The sequence below is a fragment of the Chiloscyllium plagiosum genome, chromosome 6 (genome assembly GCF_004010195.1).
Source record: "Chiloscyllium plagiosum isolate BGI_BamShark_2017 chromosome 6, ASM401019v2, whole genome shotgun sequence".
NCBI lineage: Eukaryota > Metazoa > Chordata > Chondrichthyes > Orectolobiformes > Hemiscylliidae > Chiloscyllium > Chiloscyllium plagiosum.
Window position 1 is genome coordinate 18,399,930 of NC_057715.1, and position 15,352 is coordinate 18,415,281.

General features: G+C 39.0%; 1 protein-coding gene across 8 annotated transcripts in view; it reads right to left on the reverse strand.

Annotated features, from left to right (window-relative positions):
- Positions 1-15,352, reverse strand: part of mbnl2 (muscleblind-like splicing regulator 2) — a 129,802-nt gene that overhangs the window by 37,866 nt on the left and 76,584 nt on the right. For all 8 annotated transcript variants that reach the window (XM_043691341.1, XM_043691338.1, XM_043691334.1 and 5 more), the window contains 3 exons: positions 13,690-13,854; positions 13,154-13,357; positions 6,147-6,410 (listed from right to left, as the gene is read on the reverse strand). In XM_043691341.1, coding sequence (XP_043547276.1) covers positions 6,147-6,410; positions 13,154-13,357; positions 13,690-13,854 — 633 coding nt within the window. The remainder of the gene's footprint in view (positions 1-6,146; positions 6,411-13,153; positions 13,358-13,689; positions 13,855-15,352) is intronic.

A 15,352-nucleotide genomic window follows, 5' to 3' on the forward strand; every position in this document is an offset into this window, starting at 1 on the left:
CGTCGATTCTCCTGTTCCCTGGATGCTGCCTGACCTGCTGCGCTTTTCCAGCAACACATTCCAAGTCAGGACACTGGTCAGGCCTCTTTTAGAATACTGCGTAAAATTCTGGTCACCCTTCTATAGGAAGGTTGTTGATAAGCTTAAAAGGGGGCAGGGAAGATTTACAAGGATACTGCCGGGACTGGAGGGTTTGAGTTATCGGAAAAGGCCAAATAGACTGGGATGTTTTCCCCTAGATTGAGGGGTGACCATACAGAAGCTTATAAAATCAGGAGGGTTATGGATAGGGTAAATAGCTACGATCTTTTTCCTTGGATAGGGGAGTCCAAAACTAGAGGTGAGAGGGGAAAGATTTAAAAAGGACCTGAGGAGTAACATTTTCACGCAGAAGGTGATGTGGGTATGGAACAAGCTGCCAGAGGAAGTGGTGAAGGCGGGCACAATTTAAAAAGCATCTGCGTGAGTACACGAATAGGAAGGGTTTAAAAGGCTATGGGCCAAATGCTTGCAAATGAGATGAGGTCAGATTGGGATGTCTAGTTGATGTGAACAAGTTGGATCAAAGGGTTTGTTCCTATGCTATATGACTATGATTCTATTCTTTTGAAATTCTCTCAAATCTAAATAGGGAACACTCTTGCTTTACAGATAAAGACAGGTAAGTGCCTTCAAAGAAAGATTATTATTGCCAAAAATTTCAAGGATAGTCATGAACTGACCCAAAGAAAGTTAGCTTAGATTCCATGCATAATAATTTCCCATGAGAAACAGAAGTTGGCCATGGAGCTTACATACATTCTCTATCAAAGACAATGTCGGCAGGCTATTTCAACTGGCTTGAGAATCTAAGTTACACTAGCTCAAGATAAGGAATTGGCTGTATCACACTTAAAGATATGAAGAAAAGTTTGTTCACTCAGGAAGTTATGAATCTTTGAAATTCTCTACACCAGAAGACCACGGAATCTCATGGCTGAGAGTGTATATTTGTACACCAACAAAATCAATGGATGCGAGGAAGGGACAAGAAAGGTAGAAGATCAGCCATTTTCCTACTGAATGGTGGGGAAGGCTCCAGGTCAGCTACTATTTTTGTTAAGACGTGTACATCCCTCAGGTCATTCAATTAGATCACATCTAAGTTGTACGTCGATAATTTATCCATCCCTGGGGAGCATGTTCAGTTGGATAGATCCGTAAAGTTTAGTAATCCCTCTGGACAATTTTAGACTAGTCTCCACTTTGGGCATGGGTGGGATCTACTCCAGATCTGCAGTAAAGCACAAAGTGCCTTGCCTTTAACTTGATTTGAATGGAAACTGGATTGTCAACCACAGCTGTGTACTGATTTCATTCAAGCACCTATTTCAATCAAGGACAATGGAAATAGTATCAACTTTCTTGAACTGCAGGGGAACTCAAGACAGACGACATAGCTCTCGATGTGAGGCAATCAGTCTTTGAACTGCAAGTTTCTTGGCAAAAACAAAAATCTAAAGAGCTGACACAAACAGCAGAAATGACTATTGGTGCTTTCTCCTTTGCTTGAAATCCTGATTATCCTTTCAGTTCCATTGGGAAAGGAGCTGGGCAATATCCTAGGTATTCTTAGTTTGCAGTCCTTCATGTGGAAGCACCATTAGCTGGTTTCAGACATCCATAAGGTGCAATGTTTGTCTTCAATCGCAGACGGAAAGCTGGTGTTAACATGTCGCCGTATGTACGTTTACATAAAGTACATTAGTTCATATATCTCACCATCGGATAAGCAAGTTCACTCAGCCAACAGTACGGCTTCATTCTGAGCACACACTGATCTTTGACACTTCTTAATTAGAATAGGTGTCTCTTCCTGACCTCGTTTATGGGAACTTTGACATTAAGGAAGGGTTGTGATGAAAGTGGGTCCAGTGAATAATGACTTTGAACTTCTTGGGTCCAATGCCTATTGGCCCTCAGCAACAAAATCAATGCATTTGATTTTCAGCAATCATAGGGACATTATTATTAGAAAAAAAAAGTGGAGGCAGTGAATAACCATGTACTGAGTCAATAAAATTATCCAGTGTACGGAGTCAGTGTATGCAAAGAATAGCAGGACTGGATCAAATAGTATTGAGTTTCACTTCCTGCATAAGAACTTTCTTCTAAACTTAACAGATTTATTAGTGACTTGTGTTTATTTCCTGCAATCTTGGAATCTCCTTCCAGCCAAAATAATTTATTTTAGTCCATCCTAGCAATTCTATACAGTTTTACAGATCTCTACTAGGTCACAATTAAACCTTCCAATTAAATCTGTTGGACTATAAACTGGTGTTGTGTGATTTTTAACTTTGTACACCCCAGTCCAACACCGGCACCTCCAAATCAGGTCACAACTAGCATTTAAGAAGATACCAAGGAGAATTGAGTTGGGAGCTTTAGCAATGAAGGACATAGGGCGGAGTCAAAAGCAAGTGAAAATCCTCATGAAAGCATGGATTTACGAGAACTTGCAGCTCTTTCGCTTTGGTCTGAAACGTTGAGGCAGTTTACCGGAATCATACTTGTACTGTCAGCAATCTAGGCGTGACAGGATGAATGGCCAATGCTGTCCCTAGGATTGCTGAAATTCAAATGCATTGATTTTGTTGCCACCATATATATAAATATATATATACACGGCGACCTGCTAAAACCTTCTGTTTGTGATTAAAAACATACATCTGAAATCAGCAAATGGCGCTACCACAGGAAGGACTGCAAACTAGGAATACCTAAGATATTGCCCAGCTCCTTTCCCAATGGAGCTGAAAGGATAATCAGGATATTTCAAGCAAAGGAGAAAGCACCAATAGTCATTCCAGCAACTGATCTTCCAATGTGGCACTTTATTAATCAACCTTTGAAAATTCACTATTATATGCATGCATTTCCTTTGTCACCTTCTGAAAGAATTTAATAGTGCATGTGAGGAATAACTCAACTTTTATACCAGACCTAACCTTATGTCAGCTGGCTGTCATCAACATAACTCAATTAAATGGGTATTAATTTTATTGTGTATTATGGTCCCTGGGAACCCATCTACTACCAACGTTAAGTTGAAATGTCTATAATTTCTGGTTTTCCCCTTTCTTGCTTTTTAAACAGAAATTGGCAACCTTCTAACGCTCACATATGGCTTCCTTCAAACAATCAAACGTGGAAGTGTGACTTCTCTACTCCAAATGCCCTAGTTTCTCAGTAAGACTAACATTCAAAATCTTCTGTCATTTGCCAATTTGTTTTCAGAACTAGAGTGGGGGGTGGAAAATATTTCAGAGCCAGGGCGGGCGAGTCACAGACACACACAGAAAGGGAGTGGGCGGGTGAGGCAGAGCCAGGGAGCAGGCGGGCGAGGCAGAGAGAGTGAGAGATTGAAAACAAATTGCTGCTATTGTTTGCAGAGTGAGCTTCATAGCCTTCAGCCTATATTGAATTACAAAATCATTGAGGTGATTAGACATTTCACTGTTCTGATGTTAAGTCTTATGGAAAACCTCTTCATTAAAGTTTCATCTTGATAAATAAAGTGTAACCTGCTGTTTTAAACAGCACATTAAATTCATAATTATTGCTAAACATCCTTACTGGTCCTGAAAGAATAATGTAATATTTAATCTGACTAACGCACCTAACACTATGGGCAACTTAGCATGGCCAATTCACCTGATCTGCACATCTTTGGACTGTGGGAGGAAACAGGAGTACCCGGAGGAAACCCACGCAGACGTGGGGAGAATGTGCAAACTCCACACCGACAGTAGTCCAAGGCTGGAATCGAACCTGGGATCCTGGTACTGTGAGACAGCAGTGCTAATCACTGAGCCACCCGTGCCACCCCTATGGGTTTTTAATACCCTGGTTTGCTGGCTAAGAGAATACTTCCATTTGACTGGCTGCTTACGCTGATGACGATTACTGCTGGACATCCAGAGATTCTCTTTACAGATTCAGTAGTGTTGTTACTAATAATCATAGAATTCAGCCCTTTAACTCTTTCAATCGGAGTGTTTCATCTATTCACTACCTTAACCAGCTGGGAACCCATGAAAAGTGTATTTTTTCAAAAGTAGAGGACAGCACTTCATTTTAGATTACATTCAATGCAGGATTAATTCAGTAGAAAATATAGCCAATAACGACCTAACTTTTTAAGTTAATTACATCCCACCAACCTGCTTGTGAATTGTGCATTTTGGATTTAATCTACTTATTGAAAAAATATTAGACATCCTTTTGACTGCAATGCCATAAATGTTTTGCAACAAAATTTCTAATTCACTGTTGAAACCTGTCTTGCTACAAGTGTTTTGATTCAGCTCTGGTGGATAGGTAGTGAAAAGACAGATTATCCATCCGGAGGAGTCTTCACTTCAGCCTCCACACTCTGTGACAGTATAACTCAGCTTGATGGGCTCTAGGAAACCACTTGCTGAGTGTGCACCCAGAAATGCCTTTGTGATGCTGTTGAGATGCAGGGCCCAGAGATTTCTGACTCCCACATTGAAAGTAATTTCCAAATTTGAATAGCTGCAGTTATTTTGGCTAGTTCAAGCTAAACTTCAACTAACTGCAAATTGTGATCAACCTGCTTAATCCTATCTCAAAATTATGCGTTTCCAGGAACAGGTGACATCTACAGATTTATGATCAAGGAATGTGGATAACATTATCAGATGGTTAATCGCCTTTTCTCATTTCACATCCTCCATGTGCACTGTAGGAACACAGCAAAGTGTACAAGTGGAGGAAAGACACCTGCACTAGAGCTACAACAACAGCTGTCAGGACTACTCTGCCAAAAGCATCATATGTCCCAATTAAATCTGGAAAATATTTAGTAAAAATGTTGTGATCGTTACAATGCTTGAACATGTATTAGAACAAAGCTCAAGAACTAGCTGCCAAAACACCAAATGAGATTTTGGTTCAGTTGTATCATCTGAAGATAAATATGTTAACCAATGGCTAATTTTGCAAAGGTAAGGACAGAGCTTTAAAGTGAGCTCACTGTACTTTCCACTGTACTTCTTTCATTTTAAATTACTTCAACACTGTTAGCCACTCATGTGACCCATAAACTACTAGACCTACAAGAGTTTAAACTATTATTGCTCAAGTCAAACCTGAGGACTTCACCAATCAGCCAAATGTGTGTGTCACTTCCATAACCAAAAATGAATTATCTCCAATGAATTACATGGGTTCTAAAATGAATGACAGGAAAATCAGGGTTTTTTTTGCCTTTCCGGAAGCTCATTTTGTACCAATGCGTTAATATTAGTTATGTGTTTTTATCTTGGCCACATTACTGCTAGAAGCAGGTTCTAACTTAATCTATGTGCACTGCAAGCAGAAGATAACTGCTCAGAGACCAAAAAAAAGGATCTATTGCAACAAAACAATTTGTTAATCATAAATATAACTATAAACCTGAAGCAAAAAATATCTTCAGGGATTGTTGGGAAAAAAAAGATGTTTTTCTTCATTACTCCAAACTATAGTACAACTTTTCCAATGCTGTTTGTGTTTTCTGTATCAACATACATTTAAAAAAAAAATCATATTTTCTGCCCTTTTCTACTGATTGTAACAAATCTACATCAGAATCTAGCTATACAATGTTGTAAAAAATATAGAAAAATACTAGCTTATTGAAATAGAAACTTAATTGAACAAGTTAACCTATTACTGCCTCAATTTAATGTGCCAAAAAATCTTGCTTAAAGCAACTGCACACAAACAGCTCTAATGGCTGCTACCTTAACAACAGAAAGATTTATTAACCAAGAGATTCCATATTCAACAATTAGTTGCCATTCCTATCAAGTAATTTAATTTCTCAAATATAAAGTTCCTTTTCTTCTACACTGCAAGTTTAGAAATTATTAAGAAATATGGTGCCAGTAGTTGTACTCAATGGAAAACACAGTTTCGGGTCTTCTGTTACAATCTCCACACACAAACAGATACAAGAGCAACTGCATCAAATGCAGCACATCAATGTGCAACTTCCATGTATCCCCTGTCCCACAATAATCTAATTTAGCCATTTTGCGAATTGCACGATAAATTTGTCGTTGATTTGTATTATGTTATCTAGTTAAATAACTTACCATTGCTGTTGCTGCTGCAGCAGCTGCTTGAGCTACTGCCACAGCCTGGTTGGCCTGGTGCTGAGCAGCCTTAATTTTGGCTTGTAAATGCGCAGGAGGATGGAAGTATTTGCACTTCTCTCTTGAGCATCGACCTTTGATATAATCCATGCAGACAGTTACAGTGTTGTCATTGGTGTCCACCATTGTGCTGTCTGCAGGGTGAGCAAAGCGGCAGTCAGTCTCACCCCGTGTGCAATTCCCTCGCTGAAACTCTCGGCACACCTGCCAGAAGAGGAAACAGAACTCTACTTAGATTTAATGGAGTTGTTTCACTTATAAGCGTTCAAAAACTTAAGTGAAAGGCAAGGCCAAGGTTAGCTACAAGCCTAAAATTTAGTCCAGGACAGAAATCATTCATCAACAAGGAATTCAAGAGGAGACACTGGCCTAATAGCATAATCACTGGACTATTAATCCAGAGACCCAAGTAATGTTCTGGTTTGAATCCTGCCACGGCAGATGGTGGAATTTTAACTCAATAAAAATCTGAAATTAAAAGTCTAATGACTCCCATGAATCCATTATAGATTCCTTTAGGGAAGGAATTTGCCATCCATACCTGGTCTGGCTCCAAATGTGACTCCAAACAGCAATTTGGTTGACTCTAAGTTGCTCTTTTGGCTGGCCTAGCCTGTGAAGCTTTCATCTCATGAATGAATAACCCAACGGTAGCTCACTTACATGGAGAAAAATTCATATCTGGTACCATGGAGAATTTTGACTTTTTGGTAACATTACTCTCCCAGGTTGTACACTGCCAGAATGATAACCACTGGAAATCCTTGGGCACCTTCTATAACCATGAAAATAAACTGGAATATCTGTGATGATGTTAATTTAACAATCAATATCATATTTGAGAACAGCAGTTACAAGCAAGATGCAAATAGAATTAAGTAGGATCAATATGCGATATGTTGATCTCTTTATTCTGCTGACCTGATTATGCTCCAAAACCATTTTAAGTTGTAAATCACAAGACAATAATTGTGATTTGAGAAGATTTGTCTCTTAGGTTGTGGATCAGGCTTTAAGTTTGCTTTCTGAGCTGGTAAATTTGTTGTCAGACATTTCGTCACCATGCTAGGTAACATCATCAGTGAGCCTCTGATGAAGCGCTGCCGTTCTGTCCCATTTGCTATTTGTGTCTTGGTCTGTTGTGGTGGGTGATATCACTTCCGGTTCTTTTTCTGAGAAGTTAGTAAATGGGATCTAAATCAAAATGTTTATTAATGGAGTTCCAGTTTGAATGCCAGGCCTCTAGGAATTCATGTGCGTCTTTGTTTAGCCTGGCCCAGGCTGGATGTATTGTTCCAGTCAAACTGGTGTCCCTTTTCATCTATGTGCATGGATACTAGTGATAGTTGGCCATGCCTTTTCGTAGCTAGTTGATGCTCATGTATCCTGGTGGCTTGTTTTCTGCCTGTCTGTCCACTGTAATGTTTGTTACAGTCCTTGAATGTGACTGCCCTATTCACATCAATAAACATCACCCTGGGCAAAGAAACACTGACCTCATTGCAAGACGAACCAAGGACACAAACACCTGACAGCATCCTCAAACTAGTAGACCTGTGCCTCACGATTCACTTCACCTTCTACGAAAAGATCCACAAACAACTCAATGGGACCCCCCATGGGATCACCAAATATCAGAACTCTTAGCAGAAGCAGTTATGCAGAGGTTAGAACAAACAGCCCTTCCCACGATCCAGCCCAAGCTTTGGGTCCGTGAAGTGGATGTGAAATGCAACAAATTAGAAGAAACCACAAATACAAGCAACATCTTTACTGTATGTAGTTCACCCAAGGGGAAGAGAACACCAACAGTCTCCCCTTCCTAGAAGTCACAGTAGAATGCAAAGCCAATGGAAATCTCCAGGCCAGGGTCTACAGGAAAGCCATACACACTGACCAGATACTCAACTTCGGGAGCAATCATTCCAACACTCAAACAGAGCTGAATCAGGACATTTAAATGAGCCACACATACTGCAGCACCCAGGAACTACTAGAAGCCGAGGAAAAACGTACTCAGGAACAACAGGTACCCCATAAGCGCAGTCCACTGGTTCCTACACAACAGACCTAAACAAGACAACATGCCCAAAGACTCTAGCCACCCTGCCATACATTAAGACATCTCTGTGATGATGACCAGAATACTCCAGCCCCTAGGCTTCATGGTAGCCCACAAACTTACCACCACACTGAAATAGCTCCTGATGAATTTAAAGGATCCCATACCAACCAGCAGAATGAACATCATCTCCAAGGTAAAAACAATGACTGCAGATGCTGGAAACCAGATTCTGGATCAGTGGTGCTGGAAGAGCACAGCAATTCAGGCAGCATCCTGTCCTCGGATGCTGCCTGAATTGCTGTGCTCTTCCAGCACCACTGATCCAGAATCATCTCCAAGGTACCTGGCAAGGACTGCAACAAACATTACATTGGACATACTGGCAGGAAATAGCCACCAGGATGCAAGAGCACTAAATAGCCACCAAAAGACATGACCAGCTATCACTAGCATCCATACGCACAGATGATGAGGGATGCCAGTTCAACTGGGACAATACATCCATCCTAGGACAGGCACACATGGGAATTTCTAGAGGCCTGGCATTCAAATTGGAACTCCATTAACAAACATATCGATTTGCCAACCTATCAGAAAAAGAACTGGAAGTGATATCACCCACCACAACAGACTAAGACACACAAATAGCAAGCGAGACAGAAAACCAGCGCTTCATCTGAGGCTCATTGATGTTACCTGGCATGGTGACAAAATGTCCGAGAACAAATCTACCGCTCAGTGAGCAAACTTACAACAAGACAATGAGGTTTGCTAAGAAACAAAATTGTAGCAACAGATTTAAAAGCAGAAGAATAAACACAAAGTACTGTACTACAATTTTATTGCCTCTACTGTATTGTTTGCCAAGTTAACTGCTTATTGATTTGTCAAAAGTATGTTTCTTTGTTTGCTTAAGATTCAGAAATATGAAATCAAATTTGATTAGTTTAAACACAATTCCCAAAAGGTTCAATAAATAAATGCACCATATAATTCATTATTGGGCTAAACAAGGCAGGCAGATTTCAGATAGTTTCTTGAATCATGCCAAAGACTGCTAGGATCAGCAATGAACCAGATACAAATCACTACAACACTCTTGGAATCAATAAGTTATAATAATCCACCAGCACTCTCATCAATTTCTATGAAGTAACCAATGTTGGGAAGCATGTGTTTGGATAAAACCAAACTGAGTTTGTCAACAGCACACTCACCATCGTTATGGTCAAATTACTAGTAGAGATTTACTCTCCAACTTTACAGAAAGAATGGTTCAGTATCACTGATACCCAAAACAGTGTTTGTGCTACCATTCAGCCAACTGTGCCTGCTCCAACACGCTGGAAAAGGTAACAACTTGGACCCAATCATTATCGGTCACTCATTAAAAGTGTTTTCAAATAGCTATCTAATTTGTTTTTTAAAAAAAAAAATCAATGAATTCAGCTTCCATCAATGTTGTAGAACTGTCCATATCCTATTGATCCTCAGTGCAGAAAAGAATATCTTTATTCTTTTATTTTGTGTCCCCTAGTTAGTCATTCAATAACTAATGGAAATTACCATATCTATCTCATTAAATCCAATTATAATTTTGAACAAAACCTCAAGGTCTTCTCTTAACCAGTGCTGCTTTTTTGAAAAGATACAGGGAATACATGGTTTCTGTAGTCTCTCATCAATGGCATATAGGTATATCACCTTTATATTCTGACCACAATCTTGAGATCCTCTAAGGCAGCTGCCCACCATTATACACAATATCCTGACTCTGCCATGTTATAGACCAGATCAGACCTCCTCAAAATGTTTTAAAAAGGTAGCCTAGTCCCTAACTTTTCCTTATTTTAAAGGCAATATATGAAATGCTGTGGTGCAGGTACAACGTAACTAGTCAAACTATTCCACATTATGCAAAACTCAATTAATTTAAACACTATAGTTAAAATACAAAGAGGAATTTAGAATAACTTAACTGTTGGAAAACTTAACCAAGTAACAGATTAAGTACCTATTACTAATTGACTGTCGCAATGTAGTAACATTCCATAAACACACTCCTTGACAAAAAGGTAAATTCAGACAGATTTTTACATGCAGCTCTCCAATCCAGAAGGAAGAAACATCAAGAGAAAGTTCAGAGAGAATTGCAACTAGGAATCATTCACTGAAGCTTCCAACTCGATATCCCAAAGGTTTCTGATACTAATGAAAAAAACCAAAACCCAGAAATCTGTATCCATGATGGGTGGCCTCACCCATTCAGTCTGCTTCCAAAAAAAAACCCGAAGGCCTCACAATTTGTTTACACAAGTCATCTTCAGTAGCCAGTTTGGTACCTCTGCCTTACAACCTCTAAAAAAAATCCAGGACAAAGTAACCTTTTAAAGTGACAGCATCATCACAGTCATAAAATTACCCCTTAACTTTGGTCCTCTCGTGCTCCTGTTAACAAGGCTAGTGATCCCGTCTTTCTTTTAAAATATTGAGTTTTAACAGCTTGTTCTCCTACTTTAAAAGATTTTTCTGAATTCCAAAGTCTATCAGCTTCTCCATTATTTTTCAACTTTTACTACTTGGCATATATTCCATATCACTTTCTCCCAAAATACCTGAAACTAATTTCTTGGCAATAACCTACATACGATAATCACATACTTATGAACTTGTAGTTGTCCTCTTGAACTTACTCACTGTCCTCTTCACAGTCAACCACTCCCTACTTATGTGCTGTTTGCAAATGTTTGATACCATATCTAATCCAGATGATCTATCTATAAATGAGAACAATGATAGCCAGAGACCCTACGGCTTGTATCCTCCAATCCAAATGACATCAATTGATCACTTTTCTCATTTCTGTTCTTTAGTCAACTTTCGTTCCAAATACTCTCCATAGAAGACAAGATTGTACGTGCATTTTCTTCAAAGGTCAGTCACTGGCACTTTATATTAATTATTGCTACATTAGTATTTTTATTTCATTTGTGTATGTCCTGATCTTTTGAACCAAGTTGGGAAAACCAAATGCAAATCAGGGCCATATTTCATCTCTCCAAAGCACTCTCAGACAATTCAATTTTGTGAAATTTCCAGTCCCACATGAATAGTGAAACATGAAATTCGACAAGTAGCATCTTGTGATTACACTTTTTAGGAATGTGTTCTCACTAAGTATCCCCAGACAATTAGAGATCAGTGAATTCAAGTAGTTTCCCATTTACACTATTAGTGACTGCAAAAAAACTTTAAAATTGCACTTTGTTAAAATGAGATGATAATAGGTTTTAATATCCAAATTCATAAAAAATGTTTATGAATCATAGAATCTCTACAGTATGGAAGCAGGTCATTCGGCCCATGGAGTCCACACTGACCATCCACAGCACCTCACCCACACTCATCCCTATACCCTGCATTTCCCATGGCTAATCCACCTAGTCTGCATATCCTTGGACACTAAAGGCAATTTAGCACAGCTAATTCATCTAACTTGCACATCTTTGGACCGTGGAAGGAAACCCATGCAAACACGGGGAAAATGTCTCTGCCGAGTTTGCACAGTTTAGATTAGAGTAGATTAGGTTCCCTGCAGTGTGGAAACAAGCCCTTTGGCCCAACAAGTTCACATTGACCCTCTGAAGAGTAACCCACACAGACCCATTTCCTTCTGACTAATGCACCTAACACTATGAGCAATTTAGCATGACCAATTCACCTAACCTGCACATCTTTGGAGTGTGGGAGGAAACCAGAGCCCCTAGAGGAAACCCACACAGACATGAGAGAATGTGCAAACTCCACACAGACAGTCGTCCGAGGCTGGAATCAAACCTGAGGCCCGAGTGCTGTGAGGCAGCAGCGCTAACCACTGAGCCAGCGTGCAGTTGCCAGAAGGTAAAATTGAACGTGGGTCCGTGGGACTGAGGGAGCAGTGCTAACCACTGAGCCATCATGCAGCCTCAGCTCTTTAGCCCTGAGAAAACTAAATTTCATATTTATGCAATGTTGAATTTGATTATGAAATAGTCCAAATATTTTAAAATGATTATGCTAATTTATGTTTCAACCTTAATCTCACATCTACATCAAAATATTTATTTGCTTTCTATAAAATATATTTAACAGTGAATTTTACCTCCTTGCTTACTATGAGAGAAGACTGAAAAATAGTGGGCTATTTACGTTGTTTGCTGATATCACTGCTGTTGGACACAGAGATCCCTTTGACTTAGCACTGCCTCAAATTCACACCTGGAACGGGGAATTACTTAGGGGGATTCTGATGGTGAAATTTCTTCAAGACCAGTGGATGATTGACATTGCTTAACTGTTGACTGCAAAATCCAGCCTACTGAATACCACATCCTTTATCAGGGTGCCCCTCACTTCTCTGATTCAAGCAGTGAATTCAACAATATTAGGTTCTTCAACTTCTTAATTCTCCGGTGATTTCAAAAATGAAAATTATTTGAAGTCATAGAGATGTACAGAATGGAAACAGACCCTTCAGTCTAACTTGTCCATGCCGACCAGAATTTTAATTTATTGCATATGCTCAAGATGATAGGTTTTAAAAATTTATTTTGAAAAATATATCTTTACACCCAATTAAATCCATGAAAATATTTTAGCAAATCTAAACTCTTGGCCTTTTGTTTTCCCCATAAATCGCACCAAACTGTAAGGGGATTCTCCTGCCTACTGTGCCAGTTCTGATTGCAAACTCAAGCAAACTGTTAACATATGTTCCAGATCTGACCTATTTTACAATTTCAAAATGTGCTGAAAGTCCATACCATGGATTATGGATACAAAAACAAAAAATAAGATGCACCAGAATCACGCTGCATTTATACTACTGGTGCTACATTTTTACCTCTAACCGGTCTGTCCTCATGTGCTTAGGCATATTTCCTGATCCAGCAACCGAAATAGGTGGGCTTCCAGGGACAAGAACAGGGGCACTGGAGAGAACTTCGGTTGGAACTAATCCGACACTGTGAGGCATGGGTGCCAGAAAAGGACTAAAACTAAAAGGATGATGATTTACTCCTGTGCCAGGATTCATTGGAAATGTGGCCTGTGGAGAAAAGTATAAATATGCTTTAAGGAAAATTGAAAGGGCAAAGTAGCACAGAAATTCATTTCATTTCTCACAACCAAACTAAGCAGTATCAGCACTTCTACAGGATTGTTTAAGCTTCAAGAACTTAAATTTTCAAAATGGAAAATAGATTTTGCTTCTTTTGTTTTGGAGTTTGCCAACTGAGAGAAGAAACTGAAGAACTCTACGAAAGGTACTGAACAAAGTATAAGTTGGTACCAGAACTTACGATATAAACATTTAAAAAAAATTTGGAGGGGTTGGATGGAATTAAGAGAAAAATCTTTCATTTTAAACTATATACTTACAACTGGTTGAATTTGAGCACCTGGCATCATGAACTGCATCTGTTGTGCCAGCATAGCTGCAGTTGTTTTCTGTTGTATGAGATTGTTCCGGCCATTAATTTCTAACTGCGTTTTTAAATGCATTGGCGGATGAAGATACTTGCAGTTTTCTCTTGTGCAACGTCCCTATTATATGGAAAAATTATAGGAGATTTAGAAACAGTGGAAGTAGGATAACAAATGCACAAATTTCACATCATGCTACAGGTAGTGGAATTTGAATTCAGTAAAAATCTAGAATGAAGGGTCTAATGATGACCATGAAACCATGGTTGACTGGATCACTAATGTCCTTTAGGAAAAGAAATCTGCTGACCTTATCTAATCTGGCTAACATATACCTCAAGATCCATAGCAACATGTATGTCAAGATCCACGACTCTCAATAGCCATCTGGGCAATTAAAGAGAAGCATAAATGCTGGCCTACCCAGTGACGCCTACAACCTGCGAATGAGTTTTGAAAACAAAAACTCCCTAAATTTCAAACCAGGCTTCATTTACAAATATTCATCTAATAATTTAAAATTATACTGCCAATGATGAGGTGTGACCACCCACTAAACCAAAGCAACAACTTCATACATTTAAACATGTTGTGATCTTTTCTCAAATTTAGTTTTGAAGCTTGACAAAGACCTACAAAGATATGGCTCAGTAAGTAATTTTAGCTATGAGGAACTTTACCTCATGCAGCTGTATAAAATAATTTAGAAGGCATAACATTCAAAAAAGCATAATTATGGAGTTAGAAGCTCTGCTAAAATTTTTGCTGTGCAAAATAAACTGATGGTAGGATAAAGCACAAAAATCTACTCAAAATATTCCAGATTTCTGCACTTGTCACTGACACCATGAATGGCATCTGTCCACACTTCCTTTCATTTCTTATTTTCTCATGCAATAAATATCCTTGTCAGTGTAAGCAGACTGGTGATTTTGCCAGTTGTTTTTGTCAACTGTTATTTGGGCATTTCTCACCTGGATAGAGAGTCGTCTGCCTTCCTGCAACTCCAATGTAATGACTTCTATATATTGACATTTTTATTAGTAATGCCTGTCTATCACAGTGGGATTAGTGCAGATTTGAACCATAAGGAATAAGAAAATTGCATTAATATTTTACGATGCATTGAGCATCCAGCATTCTGTAAAGTCACCTCCACAGTAAGTGGCAAACAATTCTGCAAATGGTGTATTAATGAAGTCAAATGACAGTTAAAAAGTCAAAATTGGTGTGTTCAGAGCAAAACACATTTAGAAGTTATGGACGCATCAGGTGTGTTTTTCCAATGGCTATGACAACACACTAGTAGCCCAGAAGCTTACCTGTCTTGCCGTTTAAAATCATGAAACACAATTCAATAATTTGTGGGCTGGCACTGAAAGGAAGATCTAGATGTTTCTGAAACTTAAGTAGGTAGTTCACCTTCATAGAATGGAACTTGCAACCTATTTGCATCTAGAGTCCGACTACCTCAGGGCAACAGGGATGGACGAAAAGCATTGCCTTGCCATATATATTTTTATTTCTCTATATTTCAGATTACCTTGTTATTTAACTTTGTTCTGCTAAAGCTACAGTGTCATAAATACATTCTCAATTGTTTAGTTCCAGCCATAAA